Source organism: Delphinapterus leucas, chromosome 2 (genome assembly GCF_059928025.1).
Source record: "Delphinapterus leucas isolate spDelLeu-1000000601 "Yukka" chromosome 2, BTC_Dleu_Yukka2, whole genome shotgun sequence".
Lineage (NCBI taxonomy): Eukaryota > Metazoa > Chordata > Mammalia > Artiodactyla > Monodontidae > Delphinapterus > Delphinapterus leucas.
The window spans coordinates 97,105,112-97,127,419 of record NC_143130.1 but is presented as its reverse complement, the minus strand read 5'-3'; the positions used below and the strand labels follow the sequence as shown (position 1 = coordinate 97,127,419).

The 22,308-nt window shown below is 39.5% G+C and overlaps 1 protein-coding gene across 5 annotated transcripts in view; it reads right to left on the bottom strand.

Annotated features, from left to right (window-relative positions):
- The window catches only part of INO80 (INO80 complex ATPase subunit), a 131,187-nt gene that overhangs the window by 96,998 nt on the left and 11,881 nt on the right, over window positions 1-22,308 (bottom strand). For 2 of the 5 annotated variants that reach the window (XR_016392116.1, XM_089907335.1), the window contains exons 1-4: window positions 4,241-9,331; window positions 3,814-3,983; window positions 3,655-3,722; window positions 1,666-1,839 (exon numbers count right to left, since the gene is read on the bottom strand). Coding sequence is in view for 4 of the 5 variants with exons in the window: in XM_089907335.1 (XP_089763461.1) it covers window positions 1,666-1,839; window positions 3,655-3,722; window positions 3,814-3,983; window positions 4,241-4,383 (555 nt within the window). In the remaining variant the exon portion in view is untranslated. Of the gene's footprint in view, window positions 1-1,665; window positions 1,840-3,654; window positions 3,723-3,813; window positions 3,984-4,240; window positions 9,333-22,308 lie in introns of those variants that run through there. The other 3 variants (XM_089907334.1, XM_022587428.3, XM_089907336.1) reach the window with 3 other exon arrangements.

Below are 22,308 nucleotides of genomic sequence, written 5' to 3'. Positions count from 1 at the left end.
TACACAGTGTCTTTGTTACCAGAATTCTAACATATGAATAATCTATTTTTTTTCTGTCCAGAGAGTACTTAATCTTTTCAAACATTTCATTCAAATTGACCTCCAAAGCTCAAATTTTGTCTGACCTATTACTAACGGGTAAATACGAAGATAAATAAAATTAGGTAGTCCACTGCAGAATCTCTTTCCTGAATTACAGGCAAATGAGTTGTTCAAGACTGAAACTAGGATAGAAGAGTGACATGGAGAACTATTACAAGGTCCTCTGTTAAAGCATTCACACAGCTGTAAACTTAAAATCTGTGGACTTTCCCACATGTGGCTTTTACTTCAATTTTAAGAAGACCAAGTATTTTGAGCACCAACTGGCTTAGCACTGTACTTTAAAAAGGAACTCCTTGTCTAAGTCAAAAGTCATACATCTTCATACATCTTACTATTTATTACTTCTACAGGTTTATAACTTTTAGCATATTATTCAAAGCTTTCTGAACTGACTTTGGACCTTAACTAATTGCTGGAAAGTTTTAGGTCTTCAAATATTCTATTGCTCATTATGTGCAAAGTGCTACACTCCTGACAAAAATCAGAAGGCATTTGTAACACCATTCAAATAGTTGCCACATAAAACTATCATCAATCTAATGTTAGTATGTGAAGAAAGGGAGTTTTTCCAAGATAGGAACACTTCCAAAGAACAACTGCATTAAAAAGCAACCACAAGAATTTTAAATGGTGCAGCTGCTTTGGAAAACAGCCTGACAGTTCCCCCAAAGGGTAAGCATAGTGTTATCATATGACCCAGCAATTCTTTTCCTTGGTATATACCCAAGAGAAATAAAAATACCTGTCCACACCGAAAATCTGCACACAAATCTTCAGGGCAGCATTATTCATACGAGCCAAAAAGTGAAACAAGTCACTATTCATAGCTACAATCCATAAAACCCAAAAAGTAGAAGCAATCCAATTAGTTCATCAAATGTTGCATGGATAAATAAAACGCACTATGTCCATACAATGGAATATTATTTGGTAATAAATTGGAATGAGGTACTAATACATGCTACAACATGAATGAACCCTGAAAACCTTATGCTAAGTGAGAGAAGCTGGATACATGTTGTTCCATTTGTATGAAGTGTCTAGAATGGGCACATTTATAGAGACAAATGGTGGACTGATGACTGTCTGGGGCTGAGGGGAATGAAGAGAATGATGGGGGGGAGTTCCCTGCTGGCCTAGTGGTTAGGATTCCAGACATTCACTGCTGTGGCCCAGGTTCAATCCCTGGTAGGGGAACTGAGATCCTGCAAGCCACATGGCAAAAAATTTTTAAATGTAAAAAATTAAAAAAAAAAAAAAAAGAAAGAAAGAAAGAGAATGAGGGGCAAGAGCTAAGAGAAATGAGATTTCTTTTTGGGGTGAGAAAATGTTCCGAAATTAGAAAGTGATGATAGTTACAAACTCTATGAATATACTAAAACCAACTGAACTGTGTACATTAAAAGGCTGAATTTTTTTGGTATGTGAAGTATATTTCAATTATCAGAACAACCACAACCACCATCTAAATATAAAGTTTAAATGATGTATTTTCAATTAATATAAACCAGAGGGTAAATACCCAGCATGAAAATCTGAGATTTCTCCTGAAACCCTTACCTCCTTGTCTTTACTATACTTATTCTGGTGAAGTTTCTTATATTTGTGCAGTCGCAACATATTATGAAGTTCTTCTCTGCTGAGATTGAGTTCTTCTTCTTCTTCTTCTTCTTCTTCATCATTGTCTTCACTCTGAGAATCTGCCTCACTGGATTCATCACTTAGCAGAATGCTCTGAAAAAGGGAGGAAATGGAAATGGAACCTCTGATATGAAGCAATTCCTTTTATAATCCAAGGGTTTTTTCCAGATCCCAAAACAATGACAAAAACAGCTGGAGGATAGTCATTCCAGTTTCCCTTATACTATTCTTTACCAATTCATCTAAAAAACAAAAACATACCAATTAAACCTAGTAGTCACGAATGAAAGAGCGCCAAAACATGAGAAATGCTATCAACAGCAACAAGGCTAAATTTCATTTAGTACATACGCTACACATAAGATAATTTAAATAAATGTCAAATACCAAGGCAAAAAACTAAACAAAACCTAAAAAGCTACTATAGGGCATAAAGGTATAATATAGAAAGCAAGCTGTGATGCCTAATAAAGGGGAAACAACCCCAAAATCCATTAACTGATGAATGGATAAACAAAATGTGGTATTATCCAGATAATGAAGAATTATTCAGCCATTAAAAAGAAGGAAGTAGTACCAACATGTGCCACAACATGAATGAACCTTGAAAACATTATGCTAAGTAAAAGAAGCCAGACATAAAAGGCCATATTTTATGTTTTCATTTATATGAAATGTCCAGGATAGGCAAATCCACAGAGACAGCAAACAGGTTAGTGGCTCCCAAGGGCTGGGGAAAATAGAGAAAGGGTGACTGTTAATGAACAGAGTTTCTTCCTGGAGTGTTGAAAATGTTCTGGAATTAGATAGTGGTAATGGCTGTATTAACTTTATGAAACTACTAAAAATTATTATACACTTTAAAAGGGTAGATTTTATGGCATGTGAATTACATCTCAATTTTTTAAAATGTGATGGCCAAGCATAAGGTTACTGCATTCCCAACAGTTTAAAACCTCACTGATGTGAAGCTAATCAGGCCTTTTCCACATGAGCGTTTTAAAGGGGCTAGTGATAAAAATAATAGACTACCTTTAAACTACTTTGAGCTCTTCATAAGAAAAGTATAAAATAGAGAAATAATTAGTTTCAATAAAAGAAATGCTAACCTTAATTCAGTCTAGCTAATGACAGTAATCTTGTAAGAGTATAAATGAGATTGTCACTGCCTTGCTTACAAACACTCCAACTGCTTAGCACTGTACAAGAGTTAAAATACAAATTCCGTAACATAGTGTACAAGGCCCAACGTGATCAGCTAATAACCTCAGTTTCTACTATCCTCTTATTTACTGTGCTCCAGCTATACCAACCTCCTTTCTTCCCCAAACATACCAAGTTGCTTCCTTTCTCAGGACTTCTGCCATTGTTCCTTCTGACTGAAATGCTCTTATCTTAAACCTTCACATAGTTCCTTCTGATCATTCAGCAATCAGTTGAAATGTTACCTCTTTAAAGAAACTGTATTTATTTCTTATTTACAGGCTTACTCACTGCCTCCCTACATTAGAATGTAAGCTCCTCAGGCAGGAACCCTATCTATCTACAATAGTATCTCCCAAGGCAGTATGTGCCAATCAACACCTGTTGAATGAAGGAACTACTCAGTGACTAATAAAAAAAAACAGATTAATAATCCTGATTACAAGCCAGTGAGAGCAAGGATCTTATCTATTTCTGTACTCCCTTGCTCAGTATAGGGCTTCATTCCCAAAAATGTTTGCTAAAATGAACTTCGTTGAGTCCTCTAGATTTTTCTCTATAATCTCTTAAAAAACCACACCCAGAATAAAAGACTCATGTCTAGGAAAATCTCTGCCAATGTGCCATAATTAGTCAGTAACCTCTCCTTCTCTTTGTAATTTTAGTAGGTTATTTGAATTATAAACATTCTGCCTTATCTCTTACCTTTAGCCACTTTCTGCTTTTCTTCAACTTAGAGAAGTTATATAAATTCCCTTTGTCAGATTTTGTTTCTGTGTAAAGAAACATAAAGAATAAAAAAATGAAAGGACACTTGCCCCCAAAGAACTGATAGTCCAAAGAGGGATCTCACACCACACTGACCTGACTGTAGAACTCCATTCAATGAATATGTGTTTAACATTCCAGAACTACTTGCTCCAGAAGTCTCACCAAGCAATGAATTTGGAGGTTCTTCCTTAACTTGTATCAAGGGATCCCCAGATTGGGGTAATAAAGGATTATTGTCATCCAGTCCATCTTCACTTTCATCACTATAAATTGAAGAATGGTGAATCCACAATAACAGCTGACCCAGCAAAATATTATAATTTATGGTTAGTAGACTGAACACTTTACAGAAGAAACTGATCCTCTGATTAAGCTGACTGTATTTTATTTGAAAGAAAGAAGGAAAAAAAAAATCAAACATCCCAAAACCCATAAAAGATACTTTAACCATAAAATCTACAGGAATGATGGGAATCAGAAATGTGGTGAAACGTTATATTGGGAAGATGGGATACCATACCTAGAAATATTCCTGTTGAAGATGGCTGATGTTTGTCGCAGGAAATGGTCCAACCGGAGGGCCCTCTCCAGGTACTGAAGATAGAGGGGCTTTGCCAGCTCAGTGAAGCCGCCATCGTCCCCGGCACCCAACTCCGAGGCCATAGAACAAATCTGTCTTCATGCACAAGGGTTTCCGACTGCACGGCTGCAGAATGGAGATAAGTAGTGAAAGATGAAATGCTATTCATTCTCCCTTTATTTTGCCTGCTTGCTATCAATATGAAGAGAAATCAGACCTTCTAGACACAAGAAGAAAATACAGCAGTCTACAGAAAGACCATGATGAAGTTCTTGTTAGGCATTGCCTCCTAATGCAAATGCAGAAGTTAAAAGGATGAGAAAAACACCAAACTATAGAAATACTGTCACATGTCACAATGAAAATTCTTGATACTTTTTTGAAGCAGTGCCTTAAAATATATACTCAATTCTCTTTCATCTTACAATTACTCACAACTATCTAAATCTGTACCACAGGTTCACTGTCGTACACCTCATAGAGGAGCACATGTTCTCAGCATCACCCTTCAAAACAGCTGCTCCCTTTTTCACTTTGTATTTACATTCATACATATGTGTGAGGTAGTCCACTTACAAGGGAACAGATATACTGGCAGAGTATTTTACAATCCCTTATAAACATGTCATAAAGTATAAAGATTTAGAGATGATTTAAAAAACTGGAACAAAGAGAATAAAAGTGAGGGTGAGAAACCTGAGCATTCTCTTTGCTACCTTATGTTGTTAAGGACAATGTTAGACTAAGAACATCTTCACTAGAGAATCAATCAGTGTTAACAACCTTCCCCCCAACTGTCTTTTATGTAACATCTTCTACCTTGTAACTGGTTATCTTTAAAGAGTTAAGGGGCTGAGCCAAGATTAAATAATGGGACAACACAGAGCAATTAGCCCACCATCTGACATACAGTGAGTACTCAATAAATAGTAAATTACTTGTAAAAGTTCATAATCTAATAAATTAAGGTATAATCTTTAAAGGAAACCAGAATATCTTTATCTCGAGTTGTCTTCTCTTTTTATTACAGATTTTAAAAATTTCCTAATACAATCTTTCTCCTTAAGAGAATGTTAAAAATTCTCTCCCAATTCAGCCACAGATTCAACATAATCCCTATTAAACTCCTAGTAGGCTTTTTTTTTCCCAAAAATTGACAAGCTGATTATTAAATTTATATGGACACACAAAGGAATTAGAATAGTCAAAATAATTTTGAAAAAGTACAGGGCTTACTCACTTATACTTTCTGATTTTAAATATATCATAAAGCTACAGTCACCAGGACAGTGTGGTACTGGCATAAGGATAACCACACAGACCAATGAAATAGACCTGAAATATCCAGAAATAAACCCTTACATTTATGGTCAATTAATTTTCAATGAAGGTGCCAAGGCAATTTCAATGGGGGAAAGGACAGTCTTCAACAAACTGTGCTGGACAACTGAATATATAACACATATAAAAGTTGAATTTAGGGGCTTCCCTGGTGGCACAGTGGTTAAGAATCCTCCTGCCAACGCAGGAGACACAGGTTCAATCCCTGGTCTGGGAAGATCCCACATGCCGCGAAGCAACTAGGCCCGTGAGCCACAACTACTGAGCCTGCACATCTGGAGCCTGTGCTCCACAACAAGAGAGGCCACGATAGTGAGAGGCCCGCACAACGCGATGAAGAGCAGCCCCCGATTGCCGCAACTAGAGAAAGCCCTCGCACAGAAACGAAGACCCAACACAGCCAAAAATAAATAAATTAATTAATTAAAAAAAAAATCTGCACAGTGACCAATGAAATAGGTCCTTTTCTCACTTTAAAAAAAAAAAAAAGTTGAATTTAAACCATTACCTCATACCATGCACAAAAATTAACTCAAAATGGATCAGAGGCCCAGGTGTAAAACCCCAAAATATAAAACTTCTACAAGAAAAAAAAAAAATCCTCATGACTTTAGATATGTATTTATAAAGAACTCTTACAACTCAGTAAGAAGATAACTAAAAACTGGGCAAAAGACTTTGAACAGACATTTTACCAAAGAAGATATACAAATGGCTTAACAGGCACATGGAGATGCTCAACATCAAAAATTGCAAATTAAAATTACAGAGGGATACCACTTTATACCCACTAGAACAGCTACAGTAAAAAGACAAAAACAATTGTTGGGGGAAGATGTGGAACTGAAACCCTCATACATTGCTGGTGAAAATGTAAAATATTATAGCCACTATAGACAAGTTTGGTAGTTGCTTGAAAATTTGAATATAGTTACCATATGACCTAGCACTTCCTCTCCCAGTTATCTATTCAAGAGAAATAAAAACACATGTCCACCACTCAAAGCCTTTTATGTGAATGTTCACAGCAGTATTATTCATAATAGTCAAAAAGTGAAATAATCTAAATGTCCATCAAATGGTGAATGGATAAATAAAATATGGCATGTCTGGACAATGGAATACTATTCAGCAATAAAAAGGAATAAACAATTGATACATGCAATAACATGAATGAACCTCAAAATTTTATGTTAAGTAAAAGAAGTCAGACACAAAAGACCACATACTGTAGAATTCCATTTATATGAAATACCCAGAAAAGGAAATCTATAGAGACAAAAGGTAGATCAGTGGTTCACTGGGGGTACAAAGGGGGAGTGACTACCAATGGATACTAGAGATCTTTTTTAGGGGAGGTAGAAATGTAAATCCACATTGTGGTGACGTTTGCACAATTTTGTAATTTTGCTAAAAATCACTGAATTGTACATTTAAATGAGGTGAATTTCATGGTATACAAAATATCAATCTTGGGAACAGTTAAAGAAAAAAGAGGTTAAAAAATACTTTAGGGCTTCCCTGGTGGTGCAGTGGTTGAGAATCCGCCTGCCAATGCAGGGGATATGGGTTCGAGCCCTGGTCTGGGAAGAACCCACATGCAGCTCCACGTGCCACAACTACTGAGCCTGCATGCACTCTAGAGCCCGTGAGCCACAGCTACTGAAGCCCGCGCACCTAGAGCTCATGCTCCACAACAAGAGAGGCCACTGCAATGAGAAGCCCACACAATGCAAGGAAGAGTAGCCCCTGCTTGCCGCAACTAAAAATAAAGCCTGCACGCAGCCTTTAAGACCCAACACAGCCAAAACTAACTAAAAAAAAAAAAAACTTTAAGTACTTTTTATAAAAGTCTTTATAAAAGACTTTTTTAATAAAAGTCTTTTATAAAGGACTTCAATAAATTCTCATTTTCAAAATGAGACCTAACAGGTACCCATTCCAGAAGATTTCAAAGAACCTTGGTTTTAAAAATAAAGCAAAACTACCTTAGAGAATACATATAATTCATCTTGATACACATACACACAAATTAAAGCATATAAAATTGCTGCTTGGAAGACCTAAATAGACATTTCTCTAAAGAAGGCATACAGATGGCCAACAGGAACACGAAAAGATGCTCAACAATGCTAATAATTATCAGAGAAATGCAAATCAAAACTACAATGAGGTATCACCTCATACCCATCAGAATGACCATCATCAAAAAGTCTACAAATAAGAAATGCTGGAGAGGGTGTGGAGAAAAGGGAACCCTCCTACACTGTTGGATGGAGGTTCCTTAAAAAACTAAAAATAAAGTTACCATATGATCCAGCAATCCCACACTTGGCATATATCCAGAAAAGACAAAAATTCTAATTCGAAAAGATACATGCACCCCAATGTTCATAGTAGCACTATTTATAAAAGCCAAGACATGGAAGCAACAGATCAATGGATAAAGAAGATTCGGGGCTTCGCTGGTGGCGCAGTGGTTGAGAGTCCACCTGCCGATGCAGGTAACATGGGTTCGTGCCCCGGTCCGGGTAGATCCCACATGCCGCGGAGCGGCTGGGCCCGTGAGCCATGGCCACTGAGCCTGCGCATCTGGAGCCTGTGATCCGCAACGGGAGAGGTCACAGCAGTGCGAGGCCTGCGTACCGCAAAAAAAAAAAAAGAAGATGTAGTATACATAAACAATGGAATATTATTCAGCCAGAAAGAGTGAAATATTGCTATTTGCAGCAACATGGATGGACCTAGAGATTATCATACTAGTGAAGTCAAATAGAGAAAGACAAATATTATATGCCATCACTTACACATGGAATCTAAAAAATAATACAAATGAACTTATTTACAAAACAGAAACAGACTCACAGACATAGAAAACAAACTTATGGTTACCAAAGGGGCAAGGGACATAGAAAACAAATTTATGGTTACCAAAGGGGAAAGGGGGGAGGTGGATAAGTTTGGAGTATGGGATTAACAGATACACACCACTAAATTAAAATAGATAAACAACCAGGATTTATTGTGTGTGTGTGTGTGTATGTGTGTGTGAAACTGAACCACTATGCTGTACACCTGAAACTAACACAATATTGTAAATCATCTATAGTTGAATGAAAAAATGAAAAAAAATTGTTGCTTGGCACTCTCCTAAGATTTTATTACAAAATAACTGATACTATTCTCGGGCTTCCCTGGCGGCGTAGTGGTTAAGAATCCACCTGCCAATTCAGGGGACACAGGTTTGAGCCCTGGTGCGGGAAGATCCCACATGCCGTGGAGCAACTAAGCCCGTGTGCCTCTACTGACCCTGTGCTCTAGAGCCCGCGAGCCGCAACTACTGATCCTGCGTGCCACAACTACTGAAGGCCGCGCGCCTAGAGCCCGTGCTCCGCAACAAGAGAAGCCACCGCAATGAGAAGCTCACGCACTGCAACGAAGAGTAGCCCCCGCTTGCCGCAACTAGAGGAAGCCCGCGTGCCAAAAACAAAGACCCAGTGCAGCCAAAAATAAAAATAATAATAAAATAAATTTATTTTTAAAAACTGATATTATGCTCTACTTAATTTAGCTGATAATAAAAATGGTCCTAATTAAGGCGGTATGAAGGTATGACTACAAAGAAATACTGGGTGATTCAAAAGGAACTACTTTTTTTTTTTTTTTTTTTTTTTTTGCGGTACGCGGGCCTCTCACCGTTGTGGCCTCTCCGGTTGCGGAGCACAGGCTCCGGACGCGCAGGCTCAGCGGCCACGGCTCACGGGCCCAGCCGCTCCGCGTCACGTGGGATCTTCCCGGACCGGGGCACGAACCCGTGTCCCCTGCATCGGCAGGCGGACTCTCAACCACTGCGCCACCAGGGAAGCCCAAAAGGAACTACTTTTTAAAATAATTCCTCAGTATCTGGGCTGCATAATAACATGAAGTCAAAACCAATTTGTCCAGGAAAGGTCAGAGTTACTTGTATGGTCTTACAATGCTCAATGTGCCCCCCGTGACACCAAGTACACATCAATCCTATAGTCTGATTCTCCCAGAATCACCTCTGTAGCATATCACCATTGATAGTTGAAATAGCAACCATGAAATAGCACTTTCTTATTTCCACAAGGCTAAAGGAGGAGGTGCATGAAGTTCATGACATATCTCCACAAGAAGAAGTCTTATGATGATATCTGGAGAGTCAAGGAATATTTTTAAAGTGTCTGATTAGGGCTTCCCTGGTGGCGCAGTGGTTGGGAGTCCGCCTGCCGATGCAGGGGACATGGGTTCGTGCCCCGGTCCAGGAAGATCCCACATGCCGCGGAGCGGGTGGGCCCGTGAGCCATGGCTGCTGAGCCTGCGCGTCCGGAGCCTGTGCTCCGCAGCGGGAGACGCCACAACAGTGAGAGGCCCGCATAAGGCAAAAAAAAAAAAAAAAAGTGTCTGATTAGATTTTTACTGTTGTAAAATATACATAACATAAAATTTACCGCTTTAATCATTTGTAAGTAGAAAATTCAGTGGCATTAAGTACATTCACATGTATACTCACACACCCAGACTACTGCTGCCTAATCTGGCTTCCCACCTCCAGGTACTTCTCCCTCTGATCCATCTTTGCAGCTACTTCCAGATCAGTATTTCCAAAACATCACTCTGATTATGTTGTTATCCCGCAATAGCTTTCCAAAATCCAATGAAGTCTAAATTCCTCAACAAGAGATTCAAAGACCTTTTTCATCTGGCTTCAAGCTACTTTTCCAATTTTACTACTTCCCTATACTCGACACAAATTAAGAATACCCTGAAAATGTCTCTTAACTTCCTCTCAGATCCATCCCAATATTCACGTGAAGAGCTCTTTAAAACTCCTCCAACCACATGCTCTTACTGCCATTTCAAAGGATTAATACATGATGTTAGAGCAATTCACCATTGATTGGCCTGGTCCATACCCTGAACTCTGGCTCTTTAATCCTGATTATCCTGCAACTGGACTATGATCCCTTTAGGTCCCCTGGCTAAGCTTGATATCCATGGTAAAGTGTCTGCCTTCAAATCATACCCAAACTTACCTAACTGTATCCATATATGGTCCTGGACTGAACTGCTTTGCACTCTCTAATTACTGCTATGCCTTTATGGATGCTGTCTTGCCCTTATCCTATGAATAACATCTCTGAAAGAAAAGTCTCACCAAGCTGAAATGAAATCCTTCAAAGACAAAATGAGTGAAATACACTGTTCCAGGAAACACTTTTAGATTATTCTTAGCTAAGACTATTCTCTTCTTTGAACATCTGTATGGTTATTTATGGAAAGCATGGCACTTATATGATTTTACAGTCTATTAACTGTATACATGCACACCTTAGCTCCCTTACTAAACAAACTTACTAAACTATTTGGGCAAAGAGTCCCTATCTCATGAGTCTATTTGGTTCTGATATTTACAAATGACCATATTAATTTGCTTTTCAAAGCACAGTCTTAAATGTCAAGGCTACAAAACTCTAGTTCTAATGTTACTTTCTGTATAAAGACAATCTGTAGTCAATGACCATAGGTCTCTACTCATATCCTGGACACATGATTTGGGGACAAAAGTTTAAATAAGACAAATCAAAAGATAACAAAAGTCGGGTAACTTAAGCAGAATGTGTTCAATCATTCATTATCCATCCTTGTTGAACAAGAATAGGAGAATGCATGAACTGAGTATCTTTCAGGGAATCCTCCTTAAAATTTGTCTCTCAGGCAAGCCTAGATAAATATAGGGAGGTGAGAGATCAAGGTGTTACTTCTAGACAAGAACCTGAAGGACACCTGCGTCAACTGCCAATTCTTAGCTGAGGACAGAATTTCCATCTTCCTCCAAATGAAAAGCCTAACAAAGATACCTACTTGGAGGGAAAGCCACCCTATCTCTGAATAGAGATGAGCTAAGAGGCACCGTTCAAACGGTAGCCTAGTCTAGGAAACTGTTTTTAGCTTGGATTTTAATTTTTTTTTAATCTTTTTTTCCTAACAGCAATGGTTAAGAACGTGATATATCATGACCACCTAATAAAATACTCAGTCACAATTATGACCATTAAGTATTTGTCTTAAGACCTACACATTTAGACTTTCCATACTTAACTCTATTTTCACTTCTGATTTCTCTTTATAAATGCTACCCCAAATTGGTTTCATACCAATCATTTAGAGAAGCATTTCCCAAAGTTTGCTTCTCTGAGTACGACCTCAAGATATTAACAAATGACCATGAATATTAAAAATATTAATGCATTGAAGTCAGGCTTAAGATTCTTTAGTCTTCAATATGCTAATGTGCTCTTAGTCTCTCTCCAAGAGAAATTCCCAACTTATTTGACTATTCTACAGCAAAATACTCATTGAAATATCTCAGAGAAGACCAGATTGAGAATCACTGAATTAGTCAGATATCTAAAGAGAGTTCAATCATAACTGCCTTTAAGAAGTAATTCCTGGCTTCCCTGGTGGCGCAGTGGTTAAGAATCCGCCTGCCAATGCAGGGGACATGGGTTTGAGCCCTGGTCCAGGAAGATCCCACATGCCGCAGAGCAACTAAACCCGGGCGCCACAACTATCGAGCCTGCGCTCTAGAGCCCGCGAGCCACAACTACTGAGCCCACGTGCCACAACTACTGAGCCTGCACTCTAGAGCCTGTGCTCCTCAACAGGAGAAGCAACCGCAATAAGAAGCCCGCGCACCGCAAGGAAGAGTAGCCCCTGCTCTCCGCAACTAGAGAAAGCCGGCGCACAGCAACGAAGACCCGGTGCAGCCAAACATAAAATAAACTAAATAAAAATAAATAAACTTTTTTAAAAAAGAAGTAATTCCTAAATTTATCAATACTAGCACACAAAAGGCTGAGTAAAGGTACAGCTCTTATGGGAACAACTATAGCTTTAAAGCATTTAGAGGACTAAAGACAGTCTGTAGCAGGTTATAGGCTGTAGCTCACATAAAAGGCCAAGTATTAAGGTAACAAAGTAACTGGCATTCCCACCTGCACTCCCCCATAACTCAGGCAATCTGTAACCCAAACCTATTACGACTGAATGTGATTTACTGAATCAGAGCTACAGGCTACACTGATAATTTGCAGAGCTATGGCACAAATAGCAGGATCAGGCCAAATAAATAAACTCCATAATATTTTAAAAGACAGAAATAAGACCAAAAAAAGAACGGAGATGCTATTTTCACATGAATATTAAAGCAACATTTCACTCATTCAGCTATTCAATTGCTCAACTCTAAGTGTAGTGTAGAAAAACATATTTCCTTCAGAGAATTTAGTCTAATAGGGAATTTAAGGCTCAAACATAAATAACCACAATAAAAAGCACACATGGGAAGTCACTTAAGAGACATACAGATAAAGTGCCATGGGAGTTCAGGAAAAAAGTATTACTCATGGGGCTTCCCTGGTGGCGCAGTGGTTGAGAGTCCACCTGCCGGTGCAGGGGACACGGGTTCGTGCCCCGGTCTGGGAAGATCCCACATGCTGCAGAGCGGCTGGGCCCGTGAGCCATGGCCGCTGGGCCTGCGCGTCCGGAGCCTGTGCTCCGCAACGGGAGAGGCCACAACAGTGAGAGGCCAACGTACTGGTAAAAAAAAAAAAAAGTATTACTCATGAGTGTCAGACTACGTTTAATGTTAAGTGAGGAATTTGCATTATTTACAAACACCTACAACTCTGAATGAGGAAACAGCAGGTTAGGATATGGATCCTTCTGTATGATCAAATGAACAGAAAATGAGAAGTGTGATGCATACAATCATCTAAAATTTAATGCTTCCAACTCCCCACAAAGAAAAGCCCATGCCTAATGGCTCTACCAGTGAATTTTACTGAACATTTAAAGTAGAATTAATACCAATCCTTCACAAACTCTTCCAAATAACAGAAAAAAAAATTCTATGACACCAGCATTACCTTGATTTCAAAACCAGGCAAAGACATCAAGAGAAAACTATAGTCAGCCCTCCATATCCACAGATGCAGAGCCCACAGATATGAAGAGCTGACTCTACCATTTTATATAAAGGACTTGAGCTTCCACAAACTTTGGTATCTGCAGGGGGTCTTGGAACCAATTCCCCATGGATACCGAGGTATGACTATACAGACTAATATCCCTTTTAATATAGACACAAAAATTCTCAACAAAATACAGGTGACCCTTGAACAACATGGGGGTTTGGGGCACTGACCCTCCTTGCAGTTGAAAATCCACATATAACTTTACAGTCAGCCCTCCATATGTGCAGTTCCATAACTAAGGTTCCATATCCACAGTTCTGCATTCATGGATTCAACCAACCATAGATGGTACAGTAAGCAGTTACTGAAAAACAATCCACATATAAGTAGACCCATGCAATTCAAACCCACATTGTTCAAGGGTCAACAGTATTATATGCTGAAAGCAGCAGCATATAAAAGGAATAATACACCATTACTAAGGTAGAATTTATCCTAGGAATGCAAGGTTGGTGTAATATCTGCAAATCAGTCAATGTGCTATACTGCATTAAAGCATAAAACCCACTTGATCATCTCAACAGAAACAGAAAAATAATTTGACAAAATCCAACACCATTCCAAAACAAAAACACTCAACAAACTAGGAACAGAAGGGAACTCCCTCGGGACTTCCCTGGTGGTCTAGTGGTTAAGACTCCGCCCTTCCACTGCAGGGGGCACAGGTCTGATCCCTGGTTGGGGAACTAAGATCCCACATGCCACAAGGTGCGGCCAAAAAATAAAATTAAAAAAAAAAAAAGAAGAGAACTCCCTCAACCTGATAAAGGACATTTATGAAAAACTCATGGCTAACATCAGACCTAATAGTGAAAGACAGAATGCTATCCTCCTTAAGATCAGAAACAAGACATGGTTGTCTGCTTTCACAACCTCTATTCAAAACTGACTGAAAATTCTAGCCAGGGCAATTAGGAAAAGGAAGGAAGGGAGGGAGGGAGGGAGTGCAGGCACCAGCTTGGAAAGAAGTAAAATTATCTCTATTTATAGATGACATGATCTTGTACACAGATAGATAATCCTAAGGAATGCACTAAAAAAAAAATGATTAGAACTAATAAATAAGCTCAGTAATCTTGTAGGATATAATATCAATATACAAAAATCAATTATATTTCTATATACTAGTAATGAACAATCTGAAAATGAAATTAAGAAAATAATTCCATTTACAATATCATCAAAAAGAACAAAATACTTACCCAAAGAACTACAAGACATTGTTGAAAGAAATTAAAGAACTAAATAAATGAAGACATCCCATGGGTCATGGATCAAATGATTTAACATTTTTAACATGTCAAAAATATACAGATCAAATGTAATTCTTATCAAAATATCAAAATCCAAGCTGTGGGCTTCCCTGGTGGCACAGTGGTTGAGAGTCCGCCTGCCGATGCAGGGGACACGGGTTCGTGCCCGGGTCCGGGAAGATCCCACATGCCGCGGAGCGACTGGGCCTGTGAGCCATGGCTGCTGAGCCTGCGCGCCCGGAGCCTGTGCTCCGCAACGGGAGAGGCCACAACAGTGAGAGGCCTGCGTACCGCAAAAAATAAAACAAAACAAAACAAAATCCAAGCTGCCTTTTTTGCAGAAATAGACAAGCTGATTCTAAAATTCATGGAGTGGTTGGCAGTGGCTGGGAATCCGCCTGCCAGTGCAGGGGACACAGGTTCGAGCCCTGGTCTGGGAAGACCCCACATGCTGTGGAGTAGCTAAGCCTGTACACCACGACTGCTGAGCTTGCGCTCTGGAGCCCACAAGGCACAACTACTGAGCCTGAGAACCACAACTACTGAAGCCTGCGCGACTGGAGCCCGTGCTCCGCAACAGGAGAAGCCACCACAATGAGAAGCCCGTGCACCAAAGCGAGGAGTGGCCCCCGCTCGCTGCAACTAAAGGAGGCCCACACGCAGCAACAAGGACCCAATGCAGCCAAAAATAAATAAATAAATTTTTATAAAATTCAGGGAATTGCCTGGTGGTCCAATGGTTAAGACTCAGCACTTTCACTGCTGTGACCTGGTTTCTATCCCTGGTCAGGGAGCTAAGATCCTGCAAGCCATGGCATTGCCGAAAGAATAAATAAAAATAAAATAACATTCATATGTAAATGCAAGGGACCTAGGACAGCCAAAACAATCTTGAAAATGACAAAGTTGGAGGATTCATACTTCTGATTTCAAAACTTACTACATGGGGCTTCCCTGGTGGCGCAGTGGTTAAGAATCTGCCTGCCAATGCAGGGGACACGGGTTCGAGACCTGGTCCAGTAAGATCCCACATGCCGTGGAGCAGCTAAGCCCATGCACCACAACTACTGAGCCTGCACTCTAGAGCCCGCATGCCACAACTACTGAAGCCCAAGCGCCTAGAGCCCGAGCTCCACAACAAGAGAAGCCGCCGCAATGAGAAGCCCATGCACTGCAATGAAGACTAGCCAGCCCCCACTCACCGCAACTAGAGAAAGCCCGCGCGCAACAACGAAGACCCAACGTAGCCAAAAATAAATAAATTTTTTAAAAAAAGAGAGAAAAAAACAGGTGGAGACAGAACTCACTTAAAAAACAAAAAACTTACTACACAGCTGTAGTAAGTATTAAGATGTGTGGTGCTGACGTAAGGCTAGAAATATAAATCAGTGGAACAATTGAGAGTCCAGAAATAAACCCTTACATTTATAGTCAACTGATGTCCCACAAGGGTGTCAAGATAATCCAATGGGGAAAGAACAGCCTTTTCAACAAATGGTGCCATGACAACTGTACAGTAACGTGCAAAAGAATGAAGTTGGAACTCTTCCTTACACTACACACAAAAATTAACTCAAAAGAGAACACAGACCTAAATTTAAGAGCAAAAACTATAAAACTCTTAGAAGAAAACATAAGGGCAAATCTTCATGACCTTGGATGAGGTAACGGCTTCTTAGATACATACCAATAGCAAAATCAACAAACAGCAAAACAGATAAACTGGACTTAATATCTTTAGTGCTGTAAATGATACTATCAAGAAACTGAAAACTCACAAATCGGAGGAAATATTTGCAAATCACATATCTGATAAGGGACTGATACCCAGAATATATATATATTTTTTTAACATCTTTATTGGGGTATAATTGCTTTACAATGGTGTGTTAGGTTCTGCTTTATAACAAAGTGAATCAGTTATACATATACATATGTTCCCATATCTCTTCCCTCTTGCGTCTCCCAGAATATATTTTTAAAAGCTCTTAAAACACAGTAACAAAAAGACAAGTAACCCAATTTAAAAATGGGCAAAGGGGACTTCCCTAGTGGTCCAGTGGTTAAGACTCTGCACTTCTACCGCAGGGGATGCGGGTTCAATCCCTGGTCAGGAAACTAAGATCCCATGTGCCACATGGCACAGCCAAAAATTTTTTTTTAAGAAATTAATTAAGAATGGGCAAAGGATGTGAATAGATATTTCTCCCAAGGGGCTATTTCAATGGCTAATAAGCACATAAAAAGATGATTTAACATCATTAGCCATCAGGGAAATACAAATCAAAACCACAATAAAGGGCTTCCCTGGTGGCGCAATGGTTAAGAATCCACGTGCCAATGCAGGGGACACGGGTTCAAGCCCTGGTCTAGGAAGATCCCACATGCCACGGAGCAATTAAGCTCGTGTGCCACAACTGCTGAGCCTGCGCTCTAAAGCCTGCAAGCCACAACTACTGAGCCCATGTGCCACAATTACTGAAGCCTGCGTGCCTAGCGCCCATGCTCCGCAACAAGAGAAGCCACGACAATGAGAAGCCTGCGCACCACAACGAACACTAGCCCCTGCTCACCGCAACTACAGAAAGCCCGCGCACAGCAACGAAGACCCAACACAGCCATAATTAAATAAATAAATTTATATTAAAAAAACACAATAAAACCCACTAGAATGATTATAATAGAAAAGATAGATAGTAACAAGGGTTGACAAGGATGTAGAGAAACTGGAACACTCATACATTGCTAGTGGGAATGTAAAATGGTGCGGCCATGTGGGAAAAGCCTGACAGTTTCTCAAAAGGTTAAACATATGTTAACCTTTGACCGAGCAAATCCACTTCTAGGTATACCCAAGAGAAATGAAAACATAGGTCCACAAAAAAACTTAGACATGAATCTTCATAGTAATATTCACAATAGCCAAAAGGTGGAAACAACACAAATGTCCACGAACTGATGAATGGATAAGTAACATGTGGTATATCCATACAATGGAATATTATTTGTCAATAGAAAGAGATGGAATACTAACAGATGCTATAACATAGATGAACCTTGAAAATATTATGCTAAATAAACAAGCCAGTAAACAAAGGCCTCATACTGTATGGTTACATTTATGAGCTATCCAGAAAGGCAGCTCTATAGAAACAAAAAAATGATCAGTGGTTGTGTGGGACAGAGGGTTGGGACAGGGGTAAGTGGGGAACGGGGTGTGACTGCTAATAAGCAGGAGTTTCTTTGGGGGCTGATGAAAATGTTCTAAACTGACACTGAAATTAATTGTTGCAACTCTGTGAACATATTAAAACCAAAGAATATACCAAAACCATATACATTTTAAATGGTGAATTTTATCAACTGGGAATTATATCTCAATAAACATGTTAAACTGTGTCATTTCTGCACAGAAAAAAAAAAAATACAGTTAAAAAGTAAATGATGGGGCTTCCCTGGTGGTGCAGTGGTCGAGAATCCGCCTGCCAAGGCAGGGGTCACGGGTTTGAGTCCTGGTCTGGGAAGATCCCACATGCCGCGGAGCAACTAGGCCCGTGAGCCACAACTACTGAGCCTGCGCGTCTGGAGCCTGTGCTCTGCAACAAGAGATGCCGCGATAGTGAGAGGACCACGCACCGTGATGAAGAGCGGCCCCCGCTCGCCGCAACTAGAGAAAGCCCTCGCACAGAAACAAAGACCCAACACAGCCAAAAATAAAAAAAAAAATTAAAAAAATTAAAAAGTAAATGATAGGGCTTCCCTGGTGGCGCAGTGGTTGAGAGTCCGCCTGCCGACGCAGGGGACACGGGTTCGTGCCCTAGTCTGGGAAGATCCCACATGCCGCGGTGCGCGTCTGGAGCCTGTGCTCCGCAACGGAAGAGGCCACAACAGTGAGAGGCCCGCGTACCGCAAAAAAAAAAAAAAAAAAAAAGTAAATGATAAATTGTGAAAAATATTTGCAACACTTTACAAATTTAAATCTCATATAGAGGGTTCTTACAAAATTCTAACAGTAGCATAATACCTCCAACACATAGAACCCACCCAACAATTTTCTGTTTAAAAGGACTGTTACTATTATTATCCCATTTACAGATAAGGAATCAAAGGTTTACACGTTAAGTAACTTGCTCAAGGTCATACCACTTAATACGGAATGTGGATTTGAATCTAGACAATCTGACTCCTGAATCCTCACCTGTAACCGCTATAAGACTAGAAATTTATTATATAAAGGGAATCATACTGCATGTATACTTTTGTGTCTGGATTCTTTTTCTTTTAGTATGCTTTTGAGATTCATCCATGTTTCTACATATAGTTCACTCCTTTTTGTTGCTGAATCAGATTCCATTACAAGAATGAATATAACCACAATTTGTTTATCTATTCTCCTGTTGATGGATATTTGGGTTTTCGTTTCTCTTTGGGTAAATTCCTAGCAATGGAACTGCTAGGTCATAGGTAGGTATATGTTTACCCTTATAAGAAACCACCAAGCAATTTTCCAAAGTGGTTCTCCTATTTTACACTCCCACCAACGAGCAAGAATTCTAGTTGCTTCCCATCTTTGTCAACACTTGGTATTATAATATCTCACTGTGGCTTTCATTTGTACATCCTTGATGACTGATGAAGTTGAGCACCGTTTCACACGCCTAATGGCCATTTGTATAAATTCCCTTGTGAAATGTCTGTTAAAGTTTTTTGACCACATTTGAGAAAATTTTAGTCTTCTTATTACTGAGTTATAGAAGTCCTTGATGTATCATAGACATAATTCTTTTGCCAGATATATGTATTACTATTACGTCCTTCATGTACATTCTCCCCTAATTCACGTATAGAGTTTTCAATCAACTCCCAGAAGGGTTTTTGAAGAAACGAACAAGCTCTGTCTAAAATTTATATGGGGACTTCCCTGGTGGCACAGTGGTTGGGACTCCACGCTCCCAATGCAGGGGGCCCGGGTTCAATCCCTGGTCACCAGGAACTAGATCCCACATGCATGCCACAACTAAGAGGTCTCATGCCACAACTAAGGAGCCCGTGAGCCACAACTAAGGAGCCTGCCTGCTGCAACTAAGACCCAGTGGAACCAAATAAATAAATAAATATTTTTTAAACGTAAAATAAAATAGGGCTTCCCTGGTGGCGCAGTGGTTAAGAATCCACCTGCCAACGCAGGGGACATGGGTTCGAGCCCTGGCCCGGGAAGATCCAACATGCCACAGAGCAACTAAGCCTGTGCGCCACAACTACTGAGCCTGCGCTCTAGAGCCTGCAAGCCACAACTACTGAGCCCAAGCCCGTGCTCCGCAACAAGAGAAACCACTGCAATGAGAAGCCCGCGCACCGCAACGAAGAGTAGCCCCCACTCACCGAAACTAGAGAAAGCCTGTGCACAGCAACGAAGACCCAACGCAGCCAAAAATAAAATAAAATAAAATAAAATTTTTATGGAAATACAAAGGATCTAGAATAGTCCAAACAAGTTTGGAAAAGATGACCAAAGTTGGAGTTTACACTGATTTCAAGGCTAACTAAAAGTTTCAGTAATCAAGATGGTACCGCGTTAGTGTAAGGATAGACAAATCAATGGTACAGAATAGAGTCCAGAAAGAGACCCACACTTACACAGTGACACTGTTCTTGACAAAGGCACTAAAACAATTCAACAGAGAAAGGAAAGTTTTTCTGACAAATGGTGCTGGAACACTGGACATCTATATGGAGGAGGGGGAGGGGGAGAGATTGAACCTCAAACCCCTACACCTCATACCATACACAAAAGTGAAGTGAGAGATGAATCAGACTTAAATAAAAAGTTAAAATGATAAAGCTTCTAAAAGAAAACGTAAGAACATATCTTTGTGACCTTGATGTAGGTAAAAATTAGATAGGATGCAGGAAGCTCTAACCATAAAAGAAAATATTGATAAACTGACTTCATCAAAATTAAAAACTTCTACATTAAAAAAATTGTTAATCATTCTTTGCTTGTTTTCTTTCTTTATCAGTTTGCAAGGGTATTAAAAAAATCAGTCTGTAGAGAGAGTATTACAGCAAATTATATGTAATCAGGGGTAGTGGCCCTCTCTGCCATATCCATGCCAAATAAAGGTGCAAATTCCCTTTAACACAAACGTTGTAACCTTACCAGGATTCTCATGAAGTCTGATGGGTTCCAAGGCCACCCAGAATTACTCCAGCAGATCCTGATTACACTTTCCCTTTTGCAGCTTAGATTAGGATTCAATTTCTAGCCATGGCACTTAAAAGTAGTTTTTGTATTTCTCCAGTACCAGGATACTAAAAGCTACTAGGTACTAAAAGTAAGTAGACACTAAAAGCTCCCATAACACATGCTGTGCTTAAACCAGCATCCCTTGCTGTTAAAATTAGCAAGAGTATCTTCCCTAACTCTCCAGTATTTTACAGGCAGCAACAATTTATTGTATACTTAAATGGACATACTAAATAATCCCCATTTCTCTTAGTTTTCTTAGTTGTATCTATTACCGTTGTGATTGTTCTTTACCCTAGGTCTTTCTGCATTACCTTACTATCTGTTGTTTACTAAGTAAGGAATCACATGCAATACCAGAAGTAGTTGGAAGTTTTAGTACCACAATACTTCCCTTTGGTTCACAATGTAGATCTTCGTATTAATGCACAAAGTACAACAAAAACTGCTTTAGTTTCCTTTTTTAAAAACCACAAGTAATTAGGGTTTCCCTGGTGGCACAGTAGTTAAGAATCCACCTGACAATGCAGGGGACACGGGGTTCGATCCCTGGTCTGGGAAGATCCCACATGCCGCAGAGCAACAAAGCTCATGCACCACAACTACCAAGCCTGTGCTCTAGAGCCTGCGTGCCACAACTACTGAGGCCACATGCCACAACTACTGAAAGTCCGCGTGCCTAGAGCCCACGCTCCGTGACGAGAAGCCACTGCAATGAGAAGCTCGTGCACTGCAGTGAAGAGTAGCCCCTGCTCGCCACACTAGAGAAAGCCGCGCAGAGCAATGAAGACCCAACGCAGCCAAAAATAAATAAATAAATAAAATTTTAAAATCAAAAGTAATTAAAATGGATTAAACTAGCAAAATATAAAAAATACAGGGGGAAAAATAATTCAAATTCCAAAAGAAAATACATAATTCTGTATGGTATAAATATTGAAAAGAAACTTAATAAAATTCTCATTTAAATCATTTTTTTCTAACCAAAAAAACTTACTTGTATCATTCCATTTAGCTGAAATAAAGGTTACCAGTGACTTCTTTCTATTGCTATTAAATATTATATAAGATAGTTTATATTTTATAAACTATTAAAATATCTTTTAG